This window comes from Solea senegalensis, linkage group LG2 (assembly GCF_019176455.1).
Source record: "Solea senegalensis isolate Sse05_10M linkage group LG2, IFAPA_SoseM_1, whole genome shotgun sequence".
Taxonomy (NCBI): Eukaryota; Metazoa; Chordata; class Actinopteri; order Pleuronectiformes; family Soleidae; genus Solea; species Solea senegalensis.
Genome location: NC_058022.1, coordinates 20,178,762 through 20,202,953, shown reverse-complemented (window position 1 = coordinate 20,202,953; position 24,192 = coordinate 20,178,762). Strand labels below are relative to the sequence as shown.

The following is a 24,192-nucleotide window of genomic DNA, read 5'->3' as shown; positions in this document are numbered from 1 at the left end:
CAGCTAATCTACTACTGATCTGCCTGTGATTAGTCTGGCCTGCGCAATTCTTGGGATGCACTTTGTTGTCCGCGGGCCGTGTCTGACCTGGGAAAGGCAAGAACCCAGGTGAGGGAGGATGTGCAGAATAAAGATCAGAGACCAGGAGCATTTGGAGGACATTCACTCATTTCTGCAGGGCAGAGAGTGACATTGAACAATATTCTTTTCACTAAAGTTTTACTGTTCATTATAAAATCCATCTCTGTGGCTGCCCTCTGTTCAGTCCTTATCATAGACTGTTTATAAAAATCTCCAACAGTTAGCAAGGAAATGTCTCAAATCTCAATATTTAAGAGAAGATTGTGACCGGCGACTGGCATCACTAACCCTGCCACTTTTTTTTGTAGTGGAGATGCAACCTAACCCGTGCCGTGTCGAGGCGAGGTGACACCGGCCAATAATGGACAAGGGCCATTACAGTCTTATTTCTCTTATTTACTTATCCTGAGGAGTTAATGGTTCTTGGCTCTTCCTCAATAGCACATGATGTCAATTCTAATAAATGACAAAGCAGGTCACACAAGTGGACACCAGTGTGACTGACAGCTGGTACCATCCACTCGGTGCGTGGATGCAGGTGATGTCTGTGTGAATTCTGATTGCAAAAACGGTCATTGTGTCGGTAAATTCTGGAATCTCAATAGTTCAAAATGTTAGTTTGTTCTGCAACTGTAAGACTACGTCCGATTTTACACAGTCAATGGTCCTTATTCTGGATGACTCACAGAGGCAGATAGCTTGTGTAATTCATTGCTATCATTTGCATCCAAACACACAGTAATCTGTCGAACACACAGTAATCTGACAAACTGATCTCGAGCCTCATTTCAAACAAGATTTTTGGAGGTAAACAGCCAAGAAATGAGATGAAAACAAACCAATGAACCATTAAAGAGTATTTCTCGCTTGCATAATTACAAAGACAGCCGCGTTCCTTATTACTTTCCCCACACAGAGACTCCAAGACACATACAACGGATGAAAACATACATTCACATGTTAAAAAAACATGCTCAGTCACAGCAGAACGCTCACCTTGTACCAGACGATGTCTGGATCTTTTCCAGGTTCAACATAGTCATCTATGTCAGGACACCAAATCTCTTTGCTCTTGCTGAGCTCAGCCTTCTCGCTCCGTCTCATATTGGAGTTGTAGCATAGATCTGTGTCATTTTCTGCCACAGTCAGAGACATGGACACCTTCATGCAGTAGGTCGAGTTCCTGTGGGCAGAGGGGGGCAACACGTTACTTTTCTGAAATCCTTATATATGCCATGGCACCATCCTAACATTAATGTGCCAGATTTAAAAAAAAAGAAAACACAGACTGCGCACCATCATAAAGCAACATTTTATGTTTTATCCCTTTGATGCCCTTTTAGTTATTTTTTATCTTCTTTCATCACTCTACTGTCTTCCTCCTCATTTTGTGGGTTAGTAATAACGATGTGTTCAGCAGCTTTACCGAGTCAATGACTCACACTCACGACCATTATTGGATTTATGGGGGGAGTCGGTCAAGCCTGCGAATGCTAATCAGAGAAGAGACAAATGCTAAGAGGGCCTCGTGACGTGAGTCAGGGGAAAGCTGCTTGGTCATCACAAGGAGTTGGCCCCCACTGCACATCCCCTGTGGTTTCCCAGCAACCATCAGCACACTTCACCTCTCAAGCACACAAGCTGACAGACGTGAAGGAGGTTGCTCTTTCTCTCTCTCTATTTTATTTTTTATATTTATTTTGTAGTGAGTATCATCATTAACCGCCATCAGCTCCTGTCATTTCAGCCCCTGTCACCACTGACACAATGCTACCCAAGTGCTCATAGTATTCCATAAGTGATTGAGACAAGGTCTTCTCCCTCCAAAACTTCTGTTCCACATGGCAACAAGTATAAGGACACCCAAGAAAGAATGTTGACACCTTTTGCTGAAGCATATTTTGGAGGAGAGCAGGACTTTCAGTCAGCCTCAAAAACTTAACTATTGAACCAAATTGAATTCACCTAAAAAAATTTATAAAGTTCTATTTTTCTGAATGAACAAGCTAATTTGTAAAAAAAAAAAACAATTTTAAAAAAATGCCGCTCTGTGTTTCTGAATTAAGAAGATACTTAAGTAATTTGATGCTTGTTTAGTTTCAATCAGATTTACTATGGGTTAGGGATACTGGAAGTTACTCACTTGGGTATTAAAGTCTAACTCATCAGTGAAAAGTTGTGGAACACAAACATCAAACTCAAACTCAATATACATTAAGCTGCCACTTCATTTTCTTTTTTAAAAAGCTTTTCTTCTGAGCTTGTTGATTCAGAAAAACAGAGTAGAAATATTTTTTTTTATATGAAAAAAGATGCCTCATTAATTTAGACAAACAGCTTCTTTTTTTTAGGTGAATGTAGCATATTCTGACAAAATGCAGGCCAGATACAGGCTCCCATGCCAAATATGGAAATCATTCATTGCATAAATACATTGTCCTCTTGAAAATGAACAGGACCCGTTTTAAAGGGTTGCTACAGAACTGGAAGCAGACACTAATTCAAAATATAATTATGTCTTGAATCAGGACTTAATTGGAAATAAGCGAGCTGACCCAAATCATGAAAAATAGGCCTGACTGAGAATCCCCTGTACTTTTATACCGACAGTCTGTCGGCTGGCCCCGGCCTGGCTGTGAGCTGCCTCAGACAGACCATCGGTTGGTCGAAAATGGGGGGCTGTACTTACAGCTATGTGTGCTTTCATTTCATTTCATGACATTACATTTATGGTTCGCCAGATGCTCCCATTTACTGTAAATGACAAGGTTTCATATAATCTACTCAGGTTATGGTAGCAATAAGGGAGTCGCCGTCTCTCATATAAACACCTCTGACCCCCTAGGGCCATAAAACACAGATGCAGACACAAACACATGTGCGCACACACACACACACACACACAAACAAACAAGGGTAGGAGACAAATGTGTGCAATGTGCAGCGGTGGAAGAATGTGCAAAGATAGCAATGAAAGGTGCAGGAGGAGAAAAGCAACAGGGAATGAGAAGAAAAAAGATGGTGTATACTTCAACTACGCAGAACATGACTAAAAGGGCATCTGAAAAATGCTGTAGGAAGCAAAAGTAAGATGCAAGATATTACAACGTTGCCGTGCCCTCTTGGTGCTGACATCTAAAATTATCGACTCAATGCCTCCTATCTGGAGGAAACAGAGTGGGAAGATGCTGTGCTGTAGGTCTACAAAATACATATGGACAACATATTTGTTTAAAGAAAAAAAATACAACAATGCAATTCCATAAGAATACAAATGTGGACACATACATGTAAGCAAAGTCCAAATATTTAAATTCAACCCTCAACTCACTTGTTGACATACATGGGGAGATGATACAGAAATGACCTCTCTCAGTTGTGTACCTGAGCTGTTAAAGTCTCCAGGGAGCCAACAGGAGACATCTCTAATAGTTACATATTCACAGTGGGCTCCCCCACATATCACTGAGGGAAGTTGTCAGTGCTGCTGCTTGACTGATGGACAGCTAGGGGTTGATGCACAGTCCTATGGTGTCTTTCACGTTTGTCACATTCTATTTGAGATGGATATTAGTCATGGATATTAGTCTGCATCTCATCTCTTAGCTGTAATTCTCCACACATTATTATTCAACATGTTGGTTAGTGTAATCATCGGGGGGAAATACTCCCAGTGTCCCCCACTGCAGGAACGCATACTGATTATTAGAATAATGAAAACAGAATTTATTAGGTCAAATAAAGTGTGTGTGGGTGTGTGATCTCAATCTGTTCCTCCTTCTATGTATTGTATATTATATATACCAATTCATATAGGTCATTTGCTGGTTTTCAATTTGCAATTGCATATGTTGCCACAATTTATTTAAAGCCTCTACATTATTTTGTCTTTGTTTTTTATCTGATATATGTGTGTGACCTTTACTTGCCATATAATCTCAATCATAGTTGTCCTCACTTACTTGCACAATACAAAAGTAGCAACATATGAGCTTAAGTTTTACATCAAGCTCAGTTTGTGACACAATTACAATTACTGAGAAAAAGAGAAAGAAGATTTCTGACATGAATTCTCAAAGTTTGCTGGGAAATTGGGTCTGGACAGTTTGCTGTTGACACATGAAGAACACAGTGGGGGATTTATTCAGGGAAATTCTCCAGAACCACTTGACAGTGTGTGGCATCCATGTTGATGCAGGAGTCACTTGCTTGCTTGCTGTGAAATGTCCTGCTGTCAGAAGGGCTCACTCATGACATTCTCCAGATATTTGACTGTGGTGCTCACAGGAAAAGTTCTGGAAAATGTTTGGAACAATATGTGCATTCTCTTGTACAGCACCTTCATACTTGTTAAAGAAAATGTCCAGCATTTCTCAAGACTAATCAACCATGACAACAAACATTTCTCATACCCGATAAGAGAGTACTTCTTTTAACCCAAACCATGGTCTCCACCTTAATGTTTATTTTATGCCTACACCTAATCAAACTGATCATACAATTCATATTGTAACCATGGTGACAGATCTGGTACGCCTCCTGCTTTAGGGACACCATTTCAGCTAACAGTCCTTTGGGTCCTAACCCAGTACCAGTGGCACACCATGTAACTTAAGATTCTTACAACCTTGTACTTGTGTATTTTTTAAAATATTTCATCCACCAATCGGATATACAGTTTGTAAAGATAATTGAATTAGACAAAAGGCTGTGCAGTGGTTGTTAATTCCAATTAACATCATTAAGGGTAGTTAAAATAAAGGTCTGCGACAACATTGTGGATCATTTGTGCCAGATTAGTCCTACTGACTGCATAATAGGGTGTAATATAGACTGGGATATCACTACACAGACAAATGGGCACTTTCAGAATGGCCTGCAAGAATCGCTGGTTCTTTAAGGGGCCTTTAACTAGGTTTATTAAAAACGCTTTGAAATGAGGAGCAGCAATGAGCCGTTTATTGAGGGATGTTCTCCATTGTAAAGGTTAATAAGTTTCTGCCACATAATTATGCATCTTACATTAGGAAAAGTGTCTCTACAATAGCCCAATAAAGAGTTTGTGTATATGGGTGTTTATGATGTTTTCTTGTATTCAGTTGTCTCTTCTTGCCCTAACATGTTCCCTTCATATACAAAAGGTACATTTACACAGAGCCTTATATGTTCATTATCATCGAAAAGCCAGTTTAATCAAGTGGGATTTTAAATGACTGCAAATGGGTGGTTCTTGATGTTTCAACTTTTTCTGATCAAAAGTATCCCCAGATCACACCCGTCACTGAGAAAGACACTTGCACGACATATAGTAATAACAGATGTAATTAATGTTTGCAGAATCAGGATTCAGATAGGCAGGCTTATGTAAGGTGAAATTTAATCCTCCCCTTTTTCATGCTTACCGTAAGACACAGGAGTAGAGGCCAACGTCCTGGAGGTCAGCAGGTCTAAACCAGATGGCATCCTCCTCCTTGCTCATGCGTGACCCATCGAAAGTGATGGGCTCCTCAAAGTCACTGTGGCCGAGGCCAGAGCTGCGGTACCACATGAGGCTGAGGCCCACACTCTGCGCCTGGCTGTAGTTGGCCCGGATGTAACCGTAGAAGAGAGCGCATTTCAGCCGCACCGGCTCGCCCTGCAGCACCCGGTACTTCAGGTAGTCCACTGACCAGTCTGTACAGCCATCCACTACCAGAAAAGAACCAGAAAAGGACATGTTCAAGAATGCACTACACACAATTTTAAATATCACAGCACATTAAACAAAGTGTAGACATGAAAAACATTTTATTTCTATAACAATAATACTTTTTTTTTTTTTTCACAGTGGGATGCAAGTTGATGTATCAGTGTCATTTGCTCCACAATATGTAAGCTTAAGGCTATGTTCAGAATATAGCTGAATTGATCAAATCAGATGAAAATATAAAATTATTGCTGATCATCTTTGATGATTCACAAGGTTCTTGCATCTGAACACGACTGCCCCCTCAAATGGCACAAACATGTACAAATACTGTCTTTGCAAGCATCTTCACCACCAACACAACAACATATTTATGTGACCACTTGGTCTTGAGGCAGGAGATCAGATAACATTCTGAAGTGATATGATTTAAAAATATAATTTGAAAATGGCGTTTTTGTGGCCACACAGCCCCTGAAAAAAATCTGGTCTGAGTCCCAATCTTGGGTCACTTGATCTTGGTAATGTGAACATAGTCTGTGTTAGCTTTTGGAGGATTGCAGTGCCATCGACAAATATCCTGAATCTCCTCCCCTCTTCTGCCATCTTCTAACACTGCGCATGTGTGCCACCTTTGCCTCCGCAGAGAGAGCCCAGTCTCTCTTCTGCAACATCCAAACATGCAATCATTGTGGCATTTGGAAATAAACTCTCAGATGTCTCCATAAAAGATGCCAGGCTCCGCTAAGTGCTGGCGATGCACCACATACAGTGCCACATAAGTAAGTGTTAGTTTAGTAAATGGTTATATGTTTCTTCAAATACAACAGCTCTGTTGACAGATATTTATTTTTCCTAAGAATTTTTTTTTTCTTCTTCAAATGTAACAGGCTAAGTCATCTTATGATCCATTTTTACTTCTTCCATGCAATTCTAGCCTGAATAGACAAAGACCTGTCCAACGGTACACAGAAATTTGTCCAACTAGGACAGTGTCTCAAGTAGAGAAGCTCAAATCACAAGACATGACATGTAATATGAAACTGTATCCCCCTGCCTAATTTGAGAAATGCATTGACACTTGACTAAAAATAAAATGCAGTGGAGAAACAATTAGCGATGGGGGCTGAAAAGATATTTGACAGAAATCAAAGACACGGGCATACTTTTTGTGAGAAGATCTCTCATTCCCCAGCTACCAGAAGTTAACCCATGGCCAGCAATCGGTCTCTGACTAATTAGCTACCACTTGTTTATCCAGCAGGTGTACATTAGAGAGTACACGTGTAACCAAAGAGCTTCAGAGGGAGAGAGAGAAGTGGTGATAGTGTGGTGAGATAAAGTAATAAGAACCCTGCTGCGTGCCAGTCTGTGAGTGATACTAAGCCTCATGGGGACAGCTATGCTTGTAATTAATACTCTTAATTACCAGGGAAATAATGTGTGTGCATGTGTGTGTGTGTGTGTGTGCGTGTGTGCGTGTGCATGCATTCCCTATACGAATGGCAGTCTGCCTAATTATGTCTGTTAATTACTAGTAGGGTTAGCCACAAATGTGTGCACACTTGCGTATGAATGTGTGCACAAGTCAGTGTTTTCTGGTATAAACACTGACCTTGTCAGAAATCCTGGTCCTAATCAGGCAGAAACTACTTTTTAAGGGAACTTGTTTAGTTTGAATTGTCGTTAGGTTTAGGTTCACTTAGGCATTAACTGGTTATGGTTAAGGTCAGGGATAAAGATTTGTTTAGGCAGCTTCAAGTAATGGAAGCAAATGCAGTGTCCTCAGAAGAATAGTTGTGCAAACCTATGTGTGTGTGTGTGTGGTTTAATGTGTGAACCTGTATCTAATAATCATTCCTAATAATTAGAATGCCAACATATGCACCACTGTACACACACTTCTCACAGCTGTAATTGTAGAGTTAAACATTTTAACTTTGAATAGGAGGTTATCATGAGAGACACACTAATTCACACACAACTATTAGGTTGAATCTCCGCTACAGGCAGCAGGTAATTCCTCTATCCGGTCAGCATATCAATGTGCTAATCAGCAAGGACAGCAGAGGCTTCATTCAGCTTTTTTCTTTATTCACCCTCTACACCTCTAATGAATATGACCTCTGCTTTTCTCTCACACTCTCTCACATACACACACTTCAATTCTTCCCTCTCTGTCACAACAAAAACTGTTTATTCTAATGAGCTTATATCGTGAGAGGACAAGCAACACAAAAAACACAAAACATTTTATTCAGTGGGAGACTGCCGTCTTGTAAGAAATCACCTAATAGTTTGTCTGTACAGGCAGCTTATTACAACCTTGTTGATTGACCTCTATGGATGATGATGGGAACATAGGAGGCACAGTTTTGTCCGACAACTTACGGAAGACTGATTGTTAGATGGAAGGTTACATAAATGTTTTGGTTTTGGTTTGTTTCTGTAACTGTACTATCATGCAATGGTTGCTGTGTCTTCTATGGACTGCCTTTGTGAGTCTAGCGACATTTAATTTAAACCATAGATAGTTCAACGAAACTGTAAGCTTATATTTCATATTTCATGGTGTGATACAATTCATGGCTTTAGAACAGAACTTACTTATCTGATGCAGGGTTGATAATTCACTGATAATGTATTTAGTATTGTATCCTTACATTCAAACATAGAGTGGTTTATATTGTGACAGGATCTCATGTGGTAACGCACCATCACATTTGAAACCTATTATGTGGTGAATATGAAACTGGAGTCAAAATGTGTCACAAATCAGGAACGAAAAGAGCAATTGCAACATCTAACGGCTTGAATTTTGGTTTCATTGCAAAATTATTGCAAATCAAATTGGAATCACAATATATGTGAGAAAATTATTATTTTTAGTGATGTGTCAATATGCAAATATATTGACAGTGGTCTCTGACTGTTGTAATTGAACCTCCAGCCACTAGTTAGCAGCAGGCTTTAAGCCATTTCAATCCTCCCTCTGTCCACTTCTCTCACTAGACACACAACTGTAAACTTATATGTAATGATGTGATCTTCAGATGTTTTGTCATTATTGGCTTTATTATCTCCTTTAAAAAACACTGGTGTACAATGAATGATCCAGCTGTTGGATCCTTGGAAAAGCCTTGGCAATGGGACAGCTCATTCACAGTGCTGTGAAGCACGTGACCTTCGAAGGAGGCGACCCCTGCATTGAGACACAGCTGTTGTATGCAAGGGCAGGGATAAGTGACTCATGTCATTCAAGTTGCCAGTCATTTGTGAAACATACTCCACATGTGAAGGTAAATGGAAACACACAACATGAAGGCCTTTTTATTCCTAGCAAACTTTCAAATAGGAGTTATCTGATACAGTGGCCTGAGGGAAACCATATTTATGCGCAAACCTCAAAAAGGTTTTATCAACTCAATTAGATGCTGACATTTGCCTCATCCACATACTGAGCTGAAAAATCAATGACTCCCGCTGAAGGAATACTGCAGTCCCCATCTCTCACTCTCTCGGCTGACAACACACACACACACACGTAGGATCTCTATCCTTTCGTGTGAGCACCTCTGGGACATCACACCTTTGTAGCGATTTTGTTCAACCACTCTCAGACAAGCCCACACTTTAGAGGACGTTTCCTTATGGACACATTCCCGCGTGGCTGTCAAAGTGGCCTCTGCTCCCCGGGATCTCACTGCAGCACCGTAAGCTGCAGCAGCACACCTTTATTGCCCACTGCTACTCTGCTGCTAACGCTGCTACATTTCATGATGTGTAGGATACAGGAACGGCCGGTGCAAGGGAGGAAGTGGAAAGAGAGTTTAGCAACATGCTGTGTGTGTGTGTGTGTGTGTGTGTGTGCATGTATTTAGTACCTCATGGGGATTAGGGCTAAAATTTTAATTGTGTTTAGGTAAAGGTTTTAACTGGTTAGCCAACGAGAATCCTAAGAAGAATAGCTGCACAAACCTGTGTGTGTGTGTGTGTGTGTGTGTGTGTGTGTGTGTGTTTCTCATAGAAACATTATTACTTTCTGCACCAAGTCAGACCTGTCCATTTTCATGTGACACTCAGCCAAGCCAATAAATACAGCCCCCTGAGCTAGAATAAATTTACACACATTCATGCATAAACACTCATGGAGTGAAGAAACAAACTAAAATACACTGTTGCAACAGCCTCGTCCCAACAAACAGAAGCTAGGTTTCCATTGCAAATTGTAAACCACTTTGTCAAAGATTCAGAACAAGAAAATGAGCATTGAACTGTGTTTTGAGAACCTATTGGGAGATAAGCAGTTTTGTAGGTGGCACACATGTCAGTGTCACCACAAAAGGACAACAATATATTTTAATCCTGTGATTTATAAGCAGTCTCTTATATTTGCAAAAAACTATTTCCATTGCACTCATCCTCATATGCCTTTTATTGGTGTGCCAACTTTTCTAACTCCCTCTCATGCAAAATTTCATCTGAATTCTCTGCGTTTCCATTCGGGTTTTATATGTGCACATTGTAAATGTGCATACACAAAGAGGCTGATGGAAACCCACCTACATACACAAACACACTCACACACACACAGAAAGAAAGGGGATAATGCCTCTGTTTTCTTATATAATCAAATTTCCACCATCCTCTGACAACAATACATCATTCACTTCAGTGTGTCTTGGTCTCCTCATCTCATGTCACTCTCAGTAGTCCACACCTCCTCTCATCACTACCTGCTCTCTTAATGAAGTGTAATTATCAGATGTTGGGTGGGCGTCAGGGTTCTCACAGGCCACAAAGACATCCAATGATCTGTATGTGGATAAGCACTCTCAATAACCATGTCTGTCTAATTCTCCTTCTCTCCTCCTCAATTTACACCCACTGACTCCATCTTTATCTCCCCAATGCAGCCAACTTGATCCTTCTAACTTGGCTTGGTTAATGATTTCTCACCTTCACTGCATATTTCATGTCACTCACTCAACAACAACATTGTTTCCTATACCAAAAAGAATTTTCACATGAAAAAAATCCTGTCAAAACAAATATCTCTCAACATCCATAATTTCATAATGAATCTGAATTTGTCATTGTTTCTTTTGGATGCTGCAAAATGAAAATATAGCATCAACAACTGAGGAGAGTGACACGACACAGAAAAGGGGTCATTCCTTGCAACCCTTTAACAATATTTCATGATTCTCAACAAATAAATTTACAGTATATTTTTAAAATGGCTATGAGTATCAGTATGATTATAGTCTCTTTAATAAGCTATTCTTTTCCCTTGTCTTTGTAACTCTATAAAACCTATCGTCTTTTTAATCTCTCCCTCTGTGCTGTGCCACTCCATATTTTTGTCTCTACATCATTTGCTTTCCCTGACAGTTCACTATTGTTCATTTATATGCAAATGTGGACCAATACAGATAATTTTTCTCTAAAGACGATGGTGAACTACCATTGCCGTCTATTCAAGGAACAGACTGAGACCGGGAGCAGCACTCAAGCTTGAATAAATTGACCCCCACTCTGTCTCTCTCATTCTGTCATGACTGAATAATCAATGGACTAATAAAAATATAGATTTACGTTCAAACAAATTATACCCTTAATCTTTGGTGTGGAAATTTAAATATAATAAACAGTAATGGGTCATATTTTATCCTCCTTTTATCATTTCAAATGATTTTAGGACTCCTGTTAAAACCTGCAATAGCAATGGTCTTATATAGTCTTTCTTCAGCTTCCTGTTTTTGAAAGGTTGCTACTAATCTGTTATTGACACAAAGTTAAAGTTAAATTAAAATGTTGAAATCTGTTCCACCAACAAGACCCAACGATGCTCCGAGTTCCCTACTGGTGTTTACCTGTTTGTCTGTATACCACAGTCAGCAGGTGTAGACATGGAGCTCAATGAGGAAATGAAAACATTTAAAAAGCTTTGGCACCAAAGGGCTGCAATTTGTGTAGAAATTACACTCTGAGTCATTACCTAGTCAAATCAGAACACAGACACACAACATTTTTCAGTGTGACTTAGACTTCTCACGGATATATCTCTTGAAGACATTGAGAACTTAAGAAATCGCCAGACAACAATATTTTAATATTTTATATATTCTAAAAGTGATCCTGTGAAACGTGTTTGCCTCCATAACACAATTGTGTCCCTTAAACAGAAGAAACACAACCAAATAAGGAGGGAGCTATAAAATAAATTTGACCTCAGATTACTGCCCACTTTCACTCTAATTACATCCAAGGAAGATTACTCAGGAACTTTTTAAAATGTCCTACAAACTTAACCTTTTGGACACATTTTCTATGGTTTACAGCATTACATGGGTTCAGACTCTGCCTTTTAACTACAAATCTTTCACTTAATCACCAAATGGTGTGATTATTGTGAATACTATTATTTATTATATAAGACTGTATTAAATAATGCTGCTCAGCTGTAATGTATGGTGTGTTTTTCTGTACTTTTGTTTATTGTTCTTGGTCATTACCCTGAATGGACAATGGACACTTGCCACAGTTTACGTCTTCCGTATAAATTGGCCACTTTCCACTCTAATGTCTATACATTTTCTGTGCATCCTGACCACTTTAGTGCAATACACTCATCATATTCTATATCCTGTGCTCATTAAACCAGAGCTTCCACGTCTCTGCGTTTTGCTTTGTTATTATATTTTCTCCCATAATGATTTCTGGTACATGCACTGCAAATAGTGCAATAATGCACAACAGTCTTACATTAAGCTACTGAACCTAAACCTGAAGACCACAGAAGATGATTCAGGAACAATGGGGAAATGAAGTAAATCTAATTTCTGGCAGTAGTTGTTGGAATTTACATACATATTGGAAGAGCAATTTCAAAAGCAAGACAAAGGTTTGAGAGATAAATGCCAACTATACCTAAAACAAAGGCAAATCCATACTGTAGGATTTAAAGGCAGGTGTTCAGAAGGAAATGGAATTGTGGTTACAAAATACAAAACAGTATAGTCAATATACTATCCATTACAGTACATTGCATGTCAAACAAACTTTCAAGTTAGCCTGAAGGTGACATTCCTCTGTCTGTTGTTTCATATGGAAACCAGAGTGGGTTTGTTGCCCTTGACCAAGTTCAGCACAGCTGAGCAGATCCTTTTAATAACTCTCCAATTGACTTCAAATTAACCAGAACCCGTTATAGAACAGAAATTTCCCCTGTTGTGTGAGAAAGGGTGTCACTGAGACATTAGCTTTTTGACTCTCTCTCTCTCTCTCTCAACCTTTATTCTTTTCTTTAGATAATAAAGAGCTCTTTTTAAAGATGAACAGAAAGCTTGTCAGGAATTGGCCAGCTGGAGAAAGTCATTTGAAGCCCAAATTGATGCACTGAGGATTCTCAATAGTATCTCTCCAATAGTGGGAGCAGGATAGAGGGAGATGCGGTGGCCAGGACATTGTTACTCATAAATGGCTCTTTATTTCATAGGCGAAGTTGGGAAATGAGCAGCGTCGTTCGTGGCTGCTTCCAGACAGCGAAGGACAGCCATGCGTTAAATAGAACACCAAGAAACATTGGCCTCTAATATCTTAACAACTAAAAAGTCTCCAGCTCACCTACATCAAGTGGAGTTTTATTGGCAATTGGAACACATGCAAATAAAGTCCCTATAAGTTGTAAAGTCAAGGCTGTGTGTGAACACCATCCATCATGCTGACAGGGTGTAGGCAGGCTACATGGACATGAATCTATACATGGGCTCACTGGCTGAGCCGGGAATCCTGAACCATGACTAGGAAGCAAGCCTTGAACGAGGAGATCCATTTCAAATCTGAAATGCTAAGTCTGTGGGTGCAACTGTTTTTCGGTGTGAGAAAAGCTGTGTCTATCCAGGTGTCATTCTGCTGTGTAGCATTAAAATGCCAGTAATTTCTTCTCTCAACATCTTTCTGTGTGTGTGTGTGTGCGCGCTCTCCGTTGTGCAGCTGTGATCCATGAGACTCAGGCTGAGCTGTCACTCCGCTAATCTCCCCCAGTAGAAATACAGCTTGGAAAATGTCATCCGAACATCCCGAATTGTGTTTACACTCGCTGCAGGTTCCATCGCTTCTAATTTGACAAGTCATTATCACCCATGCTCCTCTACCTCTTCCCTCTTGCGGCCTGAGAGACAAAAATAAAGGAGAAGTAGGAAGATGACGGAGACAAACCAAGGCCGTTATATCCCACATACAGCAGTACGATCGTGCTCTTGATAATCCGGTAATCTAAACACATAGGCTAGAATGAGAAAAGATAATTATTATTTTCATTTATTATTCACAACAGAAACTTCATATTTGTCTTTCAAAACTAAATTCCCTGGGGTGTGTTTGTGTTTATAAAACATAGCACTTTAACGAAAAACCCTTGTGGTGAAGCTTCGAGGCTGTCTACTAGAAAAAGCAGCTGGTGACACATTGCTTTCCACACCCTGTGGCCAAATGTAAAGTTACCAGTGACAAGAATTACTATGATAATTCACTATTACAGAACAAAAAAATGGACTTCCACTCAAAAAATAATTGCTTCAAATTAAGCAACAAAAATAGTGTTTTGTGTCATCCATAATAAAAAAGTGTTTCTTGCCTAAAGTGAGTATTTATAAGTTTTTGCTGCTTCCAATATACAAAACTGTAAGATTTGGTACAAGTGCAACTTTGTTATTGAGTAAAAAAAAAAAAAGATTATGCTTTGGTTTACACTAATGACTTTGCTTAAGTGGCAGCACTAGCGTGTTGTGGTAAACACTGCTGCCTCCCAGCAGAGTAATCCTGATTTGAATCAACAGTCCACAGAAATGGGATTAAGGTAAGTGGAGACTCTACAGCTGAGAACAGACTTGTCTGTTACAATGATCACTGTGTCCTTTTGGTGCCATGACTTGAAAGATTAAAAGGTGTTATCCAGCCCGACCAAACATCACAACTCACATAGTGACATTAGGAGAAAGAGGACCCGGACCATAGAGACAGGTCATACAGTGACCAGAGAGAAGACAGTAAACAAACACTAGGGTCACAATCAACATATTGTGGTGGGCAGCAAAAACATACCAGACTTCCTGTCTAGAGGTCATGTGATGTCCCAGATGTGGTCTCGACTGTTGTTCATTATGACACAATACAAACGATAAAACAATCGATTTTCAGAGCGGAACCCTATGCCTCTCAGATCGTGCTGTAATTGTGTTTGTAATATGTTGTCTGACATGGGACATAAATTGCCTGTAGGTGTAAATGTAAGAGTGAAGGGTTGTTTGTCTCTGTATGTTGGCCCTGTGATGAAGCTGGTGACCTGCCCAGGGTGTAACCTGCCCCTCGCCCAGTGTCAGCAGAGATTGGCTCCAGTTCACCTTCAAAGGAACAGCGGAATAAACAAAACCACAACCATTGTTGCATAACCCGACAGTGTTGACTGTGAGTAGTTGAAATCGTGATGTTGTTGACCCATTCACGCACTCAATCCCAGTTTTCGTTATGAGCAATGTTTCCCAAACCTTTTCTACGGGGACTCACTTTTTAAAAGGATGAAAATGAAGAATGAAAAACTGCAACCACGACCCCATTCAGAATATAAATATAAAATAAATAAGGAGCAAATGTGTGCACATATAAACAATATATATTTTTTACTACCATTTTTGCAACACCTAATATGACTTTATAGGTAAACCAGATATTATACCAAATATACCAGATACATGCACCTGTATGTGTCAATTAAAATATTATACAAACATATTTTCAGTAAAAGGCTAAAAAGAATCTGACCCAAGTTTTGGCGACTGAGTGCTATAGAGGACTCTGTCACTTTGGTGAAAATGTGTAATTTTGGGACTGAGTGAACCTGAGGAAGCCACGGGTCAAACACTAATGACAAAGAAAGAGTGCTTTTGCACTGTTATACTTTTGTTCCTGCGACCAACCAAGCCTACATACTCACATATCATACAAAAATCTGATCTAGGACCACATGCTGAAGTGACACAGATCTCATCAAAAGTGTTGATCAGATTTCTCTGTCCACACATCCCTGAAAAAAATCAGAACACATCAAAGGCACATCAGTGGAAAAATATGTATGATTGTATACACAAGTATAACCTTGTCAGGATTATGTTGCACAATATTCCTTTGTTATAAATCATAATGTCTTAGTGTGATATTTTGTGTTAAAGGTTATAAAATAAATTTCCTGAAACTGTGCAGTCTTCTCAAAAATTTACTGGAGCCAGTGGCCATTTGTAACCTCAGGGTTTGATATAATTTGTATGACCTCCATTACTCGATGCACAGCTTACAGCCAGAGGGAAAGTCCAAAATCTAACAATCTAACTGCATACAAGAACACACAGAGACAATGGGGTCGCATCAAGACAGAAACACCACTAATGCTTCTGGTTGTGGTGATCCTTGTAGATAAGCCCAGTAATTCAGATGTGTTCTCCACTGTGAGCCTCTGTCCAGCATGGCTATCAATGATGCTGGAAAGTGGCGGCTATTCTGATGTAATATTCATGATTATATGCATTGACTTCACTTGGCTGTCAAGTCAACTGATACGTTACTTTGGTCATCGGTGTGTGCTTTTCATTATTTACCTTGTTTCATAATGCATAGGGATTATTTATTCAGGACATGAATCATCTCACTGGCCGTGTATGTATGTACTGTTTGTCACAGTCCACGCCCAGTATACTTTAAAAAGCTTAATTTCCCTCTTTAATCTACCATTTGTTTCATATGTTCAAATGTGTACATGACAACATTGTACTTCCACTTGAACATAAGAACATAATGTTTTCCCCTGGTTCAATTTGTTGGATTTACACTTTCTATTCACTTAGATGTGCAGAAAAATCCCTAAAGAAGAGCAAATCTATGCATTGGGGAAGAAAAAAAAAAACCTGAAATACTGTCCATGGTTGAATAGGAAATGTGATGTTAAATCAAGGTGATAGCAGAAGAGTTTTCGGAGAGAGGGAGAGGGTGGGAGAGCAGTAGAAGCAATGACCCATCCATCCATCCAGTCAGTAAAGAGACATCTCCAGTGAGAGGCACTCGGGGGCCAGAGAAGTTAATGACACAGCGCCCAAGGCCTAGACCCAGGCACCATGCCCATGATCATGAACACACACACACACACATCGAGTTATTTCTATTCAGTATTTTTTATTCAAGCGAAAAAGACATCTGCTGCGACAGATTAATAATAACCAAGGTTTGTCTCTCATTGTTAACCTTCGTCTGCTGCTGGTTATTGACTAAAAACACAACATGCTCAATTTTAAACTTAACACATGGTCTGAAGTGCAGTAACGGTGTGTTCAAAATCCGTCTTTTGTTACTTTAATAGCATAAAGGGGATTGCTTTGCTACGAGAAATAAGTTCAATAGAAATGATTCTCGTTATCTCGTTCTCACTCATGATGTCTGATCTAGGACCACATATTGAAGTGACACAAATCTGATTTCAAAAACAGAGGTGACAATCAGATTTCCTGACAAAAAAAACAGATCAGAGTCACTTAATCTGATAATCTGAATGTAGCCTTCTCTCAATCAGTCAGCTGGGTGTTTTGAGTATAACATTCAATGAATCCGTCCGAGTGCTACCTTCCATCCTTCCTTTAAAAGACTTGTGCTCTTGCACCTTGGAGGATTTCTATTAAAACGGCAGATTTCACAGGTCATCAGAGAGAACACCTCTCTGCAGAGGAAAGACCTGTTCATGCGGAAAGTGAAAGAGTGAAAGACGAGCATACAGTACACCCAGCTTGAGAACCCAAGTATTGTATGGAGGTGCATATTACTATTTTATGATAACAGTGAAATTTTACGATAACTTTTGTCACCTCTTTTTATGAGCAACATTGTGCTCAGATGGATGCAAGTACATTTGCTATTTAGATAACTTAGGAATTAATATCAGTCTAAAAATAACAAAACACTTAATTATCCTAACCACCACTTTGCCCTGGGTGTAAGATGGGACCTCAAATTAAACAGGTCAATAAAACCTGTTTTTCATATCATCTGCTCTGCTAGTTTGCTACTGTATAGAACTCTATTAGCCTTTAAAAACCTCCGGTTTCACCTCTTTGTCTTATCATCCTTTTTTTTCATCCATTCTTTCTCCAGCTCCCTTACCGCTCAGTGACCTCTTTCTTAGAGGTTGTGTTAGTGTGTTAACAAGGCTTTATTGGTCCGCAGAGAGTGACCATTTAGAAAAAGAGACTTCTCTTGCAGAAAACAACATGGATTAGTGGCATATACATTCACAAACATGCATTAACACACACACAGTGTGATACAGATAACCCTTCTTTCTGCATTTCACCTCTCTCCTTACATTAACCACACACAGAGATGATGAATCTATGGACATGTGACCTTCGCTGTGAGTTTCACTCCCTTTCTTTCTTGCCATGACACATTTCAACTTAGTGCATATCCATCACTGATCATCATTGAACCAGTTGTTCATTAGCCACTCATTAGATCCATCTATGTCTCATCCCCTAATCCCCTTATCTATCCTTCCACCTTTTATCCTGCTAAACTAATTTGTACACATGAAATGTTACTGTTGTTAGTTTAAAAACAGACACGTCAGAAAGCAATAATAAAGCCATGTGGAAACTATTTAGAAAAAAGCCAAGGCGGGACTTCAAATGTAGAGGAATGAAGCCACACTCAGCATAGGTAAGTGTATGTGTTTAACGTGTATGCACTCTCGACAGTATATGTATGACACCATTTATATTAGAGGGGAGGATAAATGAGCATAGAGTGCTGAAGATGAAAGAACATTTTTAATTAAGATAAGTATGAAGCGTGGTTCATTAATAATGCAAAAATCATTACCCCAATTACGATAGCGCCCCAGTTTAAAGACACTGTAATGTGTGCATGTGCGTTTGCGTGCCAGCGTTTGCATCCAAGTGTGCGTCGAGTGAGTAAGTAAAATGGATTCCTCAAGTGATTTGATGCCAATGATTCATCCTCAACCTTAATGGCCAAGGGAAAAAAGGCATGCAGCTTCCCAGAAACCATCAAGCTTGCGCTTGTGCATACACAGACAGCATGCTTTGCTGCACCATCGAGCCTGCACGGTAACAGGAGGGTGCAAGTGAAAAAAAAAGAGAGAGAGGCGAGAAACAAAGGAGATGAAAAAGATGGAGAACAGTCAGATAGGCAGACTTGTCCGATGCGCTCCTCTAAAATATTTATGTAGCTTGAGATTTCTGTTCCTGATTTGGAGTCCAATTAAAGCTCTTCTCCAAATGAATGTGCTTGTGCTGGAGCCAGGAGAGGAAACAGCAGCAGTCTGCAAAAGCAGCAAACACAACGCTGCAGTTTTACAAGTCGGTCTTGCCGTCTTTTCTCTGTAAAGCCATGCAGCTCCATAACCACAGTCAGCACATGTTACAGCCTCACACAGTGAGAATACATGCACAGAAGAATTAAATGCACTAAACCACATCAAGTCCTTATTTGCTATGCTTGACATTATAATTTACTGCATGCATTTAGTGGGACAGCAAACTCCTGACATTAACCTGCTAGCCTGGAATTAAAGCAATCCCCTTTACGTCAGAAACTGTTGAATTATTCAGCAGCTCAACAGTAAAGAGCAGTGCTACAGAGGATAGGGCCTTTGGGTGGGCATTTTTTCAGACAAATCACACACACACTGCTCTCCAGTGGCACACATTCATCTCATGGAGCTGTTTCACAAACATCCAGAAGAGAAAAGATAGAGACATAAAGGACAAACACTGACAAGTGGCAACTGGTCACAACCTCACCTGTTTGTTTCACACTGGTGTCCATGCTTATGTGCTTTATGATCTATTTATATCTAAATGGAAACATACTTTACAAAACCGACATCATGGTCTGATGAGGAAAACACAAAATTGGCGTTTGACGTTATAAATCAATGGAGAAACAAGCTCATTTTCCATTAGACTTCCAGAACAGAGTTTATTTTTTTACCACGAGCAGAATCCCCAGGTGTCTATTCATCATAATTTTATTTACACATGGGCATCCTCAGAAGAACCTGAGACTACATTTAATTTTTATACATGGTCAATGGAATAAACTGACACAACATGGATTATTTTACACACCATATTGGAATTTCCAACTTCAGTCGGAGCTGGTTCTTCACTACTTGTGAGGCAGCTTTAAATGGGAATTAGCAGCATTTCATTGCGATAGTGATTGAGTATGGGTCCCAGGGGTGTGTCTGGTCATTGTTGCAATGCTTTGTGAATCTACTGTAATACTCGAAGGGCAGGCCAGAAACAGTAAACAAACAACAATTGGCAACAAGCAAGTTAATCATGTGCTTGAAACACTTGTCGTCAGTGTGTATATGATTAGGGAATAGGATATCCAGAGCTTGATATTTTTTGTTCTAAATGTGTCAAATGACACTTTTTTCCATAACATGTGGCCTCCACCTACACGGACACGCAGACAGAAGCCTCCCAGCTTTTCTGACTCAATCGCTTGCTAGCTCTCCACGGTCAGGTGTCACCTGTCTCTGTACTTTACATATTTTGAACTGTAGCACCAGTCTGTGAACTACAATCACCACTCCATGAAACACATCACGGTGAGAGTCTCGTCAGCCAAGGCTAGTAAGCACTTGAGCCTAAACTTAGGAGGTAATAGGCGGCTGTGTGGGCCTTGTTGTGTCCGCAGTGCAGGGGACGGCAGAGTTAGCAGAGAAAAAGCCACAATCAATTAATCCCAGCTCCTTCAGGGACTGGTGCACAAAATAAGTATTCCAAGCAGACACGTTGAATTCCTTGTGTGCTTTCTGGGCTTAAATGTCCAAATTGACCCTGCAGCTAGTGTTAACAACTAAAGGGTCTGTATTGAATTTTAGAATTTAAATATTTTAGCTTTGGAAACATCCCATCTGTGAATCTTATAAGCCATATGTCTACAAACAAAGAAAACATGGGAAACAACACACATGAGGTAGTAATTGGTTTCATGTATTGCTCAACTACATGTCATTTAAAAAGTGCTGCATTTAAAATATAGACAACTATTTGTGAAAGTGCAATTGATGCATGTAAAGTAGAGCTGCCCAATATGGTTCAAAACATATTAGGATTACAATTGCAACATTTGATAGATAGATAGTGGCATGAAAAATGGTATGTGTGACTAATCATTTATTGCACCATAACTCTAAAAATCTTTTTTTGGAATCACTCGACAAGAAAAAATGACATATTACATAAATGTTTTCCAATCTGAAGAGTCAATTGTCAAAAGTGGACATTACACTTGGTTGTGACAATTTTGATTATTTTGCCCATTTTTATTATTTCTGAGTTGCCCATCCTTAATGTAATGTAAGTCACTAAATATGCTGCATTACACTTATCAGAGCACCATGACATTATACAGTCTATGTCTTACAACTGTTGTTTAATTCCCGATACTTAAACATGTAGGTGGCATTGTATTTAGCAGCTGTAATGTTGACTGCAAGTACTATATACTATTTAAACTACATTTAGCTGCCGGTTATATCCGCTGCACTGTGTTATATGAAGAAAATTACACATTGCAGTCCTGTGCAAAAGGCTCTATACGTGTAACGCACAATATGATGACTTTTAAACAAATACACATATGCATGACGCAAAAGTATTACATCGAGGAGTCACAAATTACCATTGCCTGCCTTCACGTTTATGGAGTGATCCGTGTCCGCAGACACAGAGTCAGTCCATGAACTCACACTGAGAAACTGTATCTGCTGATCTCTCAGGCATGTACTTCATATACTATTTTCATATTTAAGTGCACAGTGGGTGAAGGCTCCTCTCTGGTGCACAGTAGGTGTTGCGGAAATAAATATTTTATACGAGAATCTAATTGCATTTTGTGGCCCTGAGCACCCTACCAGACAATCTGCAATAGCACACTAATGGCTATGCACCTCAGAGTGTGTTGGAGGGCATGTGCAAACACACGCACGCACACACACACCCACGCATACACACACACACACACACACAGCTACAATGTGGTATGTGAACTCCACATATGCAAAACTCCCACATCTGTGTCTGCACACCAGTGGCCTCTCATATGGATTTGGATAATCATGGAGCAGTGTGTGTTCATACTGTATGTATGCATGCGGCTCTGTTTACATATTCATAACAGAGGCAAAATATACAGTATCTCTGTCAGAGTCTGTCAAGCATGCAGTTGAGTCACAGAGAACCGAGTGTGCCCTTTCTGCCTCTGCTTATTGACTGGAATGGCCTTGTACATAGCACATGAGAGGGTTTTGCGGTTATACCCATGTGCACAAGCACATGTATGCACAAGCCAATATGTAGTAATACAATTAAAAACCTGACATAAAGGGAGATTGAGTATTTGCAGTGAGTAATATCAACCATTCAGTTTAAAGAACTACCACAAACAGACAAACACAGAGATAACTAAATCTTATTTAGGCAATGCAGGCCACAGAGATTAAGTATTGTCCTCCAATGGCCATATTGACAATCGACAGACTTGTATAATCTTAGGGAAAGGCCAAATCAATACCCACTACAGGATCCTGCACACTCACATGAGGGTTTAACCCACTCAAACAAGAGCCTGCAAAAGCTCTATCAACCCCGCAGGCAACTACCAGACAAATCCCAAGCTCTTGGTTTTAATAAGGGCATCAAAATAATCATCAGGACACACATTGGCCTTGACTTTGTTTTGGTGTCTTTCGATATTGTCTGATGGAAACTGTGGACGCTGGACTGGCATCCCACTCCATGCAGGGAAAGTGCAAACAAACAGATGGTCACATAGTCAAACATAATTTTCTAAAGGTCGAGCTGTGGTAACCAACAAACTCAAATATGCAGTCCACAGTGAGTCCATCACTAATGTCTGCTGCATCCCCACCTGTGTCCAAGCCCATTTCAGGAGTGTGGCAACATGAAATACCTTTTAGGATTAGCCAGTGTGAATTAATATGTATCTGAGATTCACTGTCTCAGCCACATATCAGCTCAAAACTGTGATATGGTTTCCTGCTGGCAAATAGCCACCATTTACATATGAATAAATATCAGGAACAATCTAATAAAAAAAGGTCTGCGGGGAAAAAATAATCCTGTTAAAGATCAAACAGCAGGCTCCCTTTCCCCTTCTCCTGCTGTTTTGCTGCCACATATTCCTCAGCTCGACTGTGCTCTCACCTTTTTCCTCATTTCCTTACTCATCTTTTTTAGGATACTTTACCTTTACTATCAATATTAATCCCTAGTTCTCCTCATCCTGTTTCTCTCCATCTTTTCTCCTCCATCTCCTGTTCGATGTCACACAGCCATATCCTTAATCTTGCTCTTTTCCCCTTTTCCCGCTGTCCTATGCTCCTTCGTTTCCCTTTCTCCCTCCCTCTCTCCTCTACAGTGCAGAACTAAATGGAGATTAATGAAGGGAGGAAGATGTGTCTGTCATGCAGACAGTGGGATGCAGCCACCACCAGTTAAGTATTGGAGCTATTCAAAACACACCAGGGAAAGCTCTGCTCTATTACTGCTCCAGCTGAGAGGAACTACAGATTAGTCTTCCACTTCTATTTGGATGATTTGTAAATACTATCCATACCACTAAAGTATGCATTCATTTTACAGTGAAGTATAAAGTATTTGCCATATGCATTCCCCCCAGCTCATTTTCTATCCTGTCATTGTAGCATATTCAGAGCACACCCCCATGTCTCATTTCCTCCCTAAGTTTAAATCCTGACAAGTGATGGCTGCTCGCTGCTCGTACGCCAGTCAAACAGCTCTGATAAGCCCCCACAGGAAATTGACTGTTTTTTTGGAGCTTCATCTCCCACATTACATCCTTCCACACCACCATCACGACCTTGGTTAGAGGTCAAGCAGCTTTCACTCATCTCACATGCAAATCTTTCCATGCTATAGAGTGAGCACCAGGGTGATGTATGGATCGTGTCCATAATTCATGAACCATTACCACTGACGAGTTACACTTATGTCCGAACACAAGGTTATACTGATATTAGCTTTCTTAGAGTTGCTGGGCAAAAGCATAAAACAAGTCGTAAAAGTTAAGCTGTGATATGTGTGGGTGCATCTGTGTGTGTACATGTCTTTATTAAACTGTGAGGACACATTTTGGTTCAAACCCATATGACAATGTTGTGTTGACATTTTAGCAGATACTCACAACTTTGACTTGGTTTTAGTGTTAGTGTTGGGTTAGGGTACAGGGGTTAGAGAATGCATATCCTCATAACTATAGAGATACAAGTTGTGTGTGCACCTAGACCACATAACAGTGGTTCT

The 24,192-nt window shown here is 39.9% G+C and overlaps 1 protein-coding gene across 4 annotated transcripts in view; it reads right to left on the bottom strand.

The window, feature by feature from the left end:
* Positions 1–24,192, bottom strand: part of il1rapl1a (interleukin 1 receptor accessory protein-like 1a) — a 174,166-nt gene that overhangs the window by 93,044 nt on the left and 56,930 nt on the right. For all 4 annotated transcript variants that reach the window (XM_044019149.1, XM_044019151.1, XM_044019150.1 and 1 more), the window contains exons 3-4: positions 5,484–5,769; positions 1,078–1,264 (exon numbers count right to left, since the gene is read on the bottom strand). In XM_044019149.1, the coding sequence (XP_043875084.1) occupies positions 1,078–1,264; positions 5,484–5,769 (473 nt within the window). The remainder of the gene's footprint in view (positions 1–1,077; positions 1,265–5,483; positions 5,770–24,192) is intronic.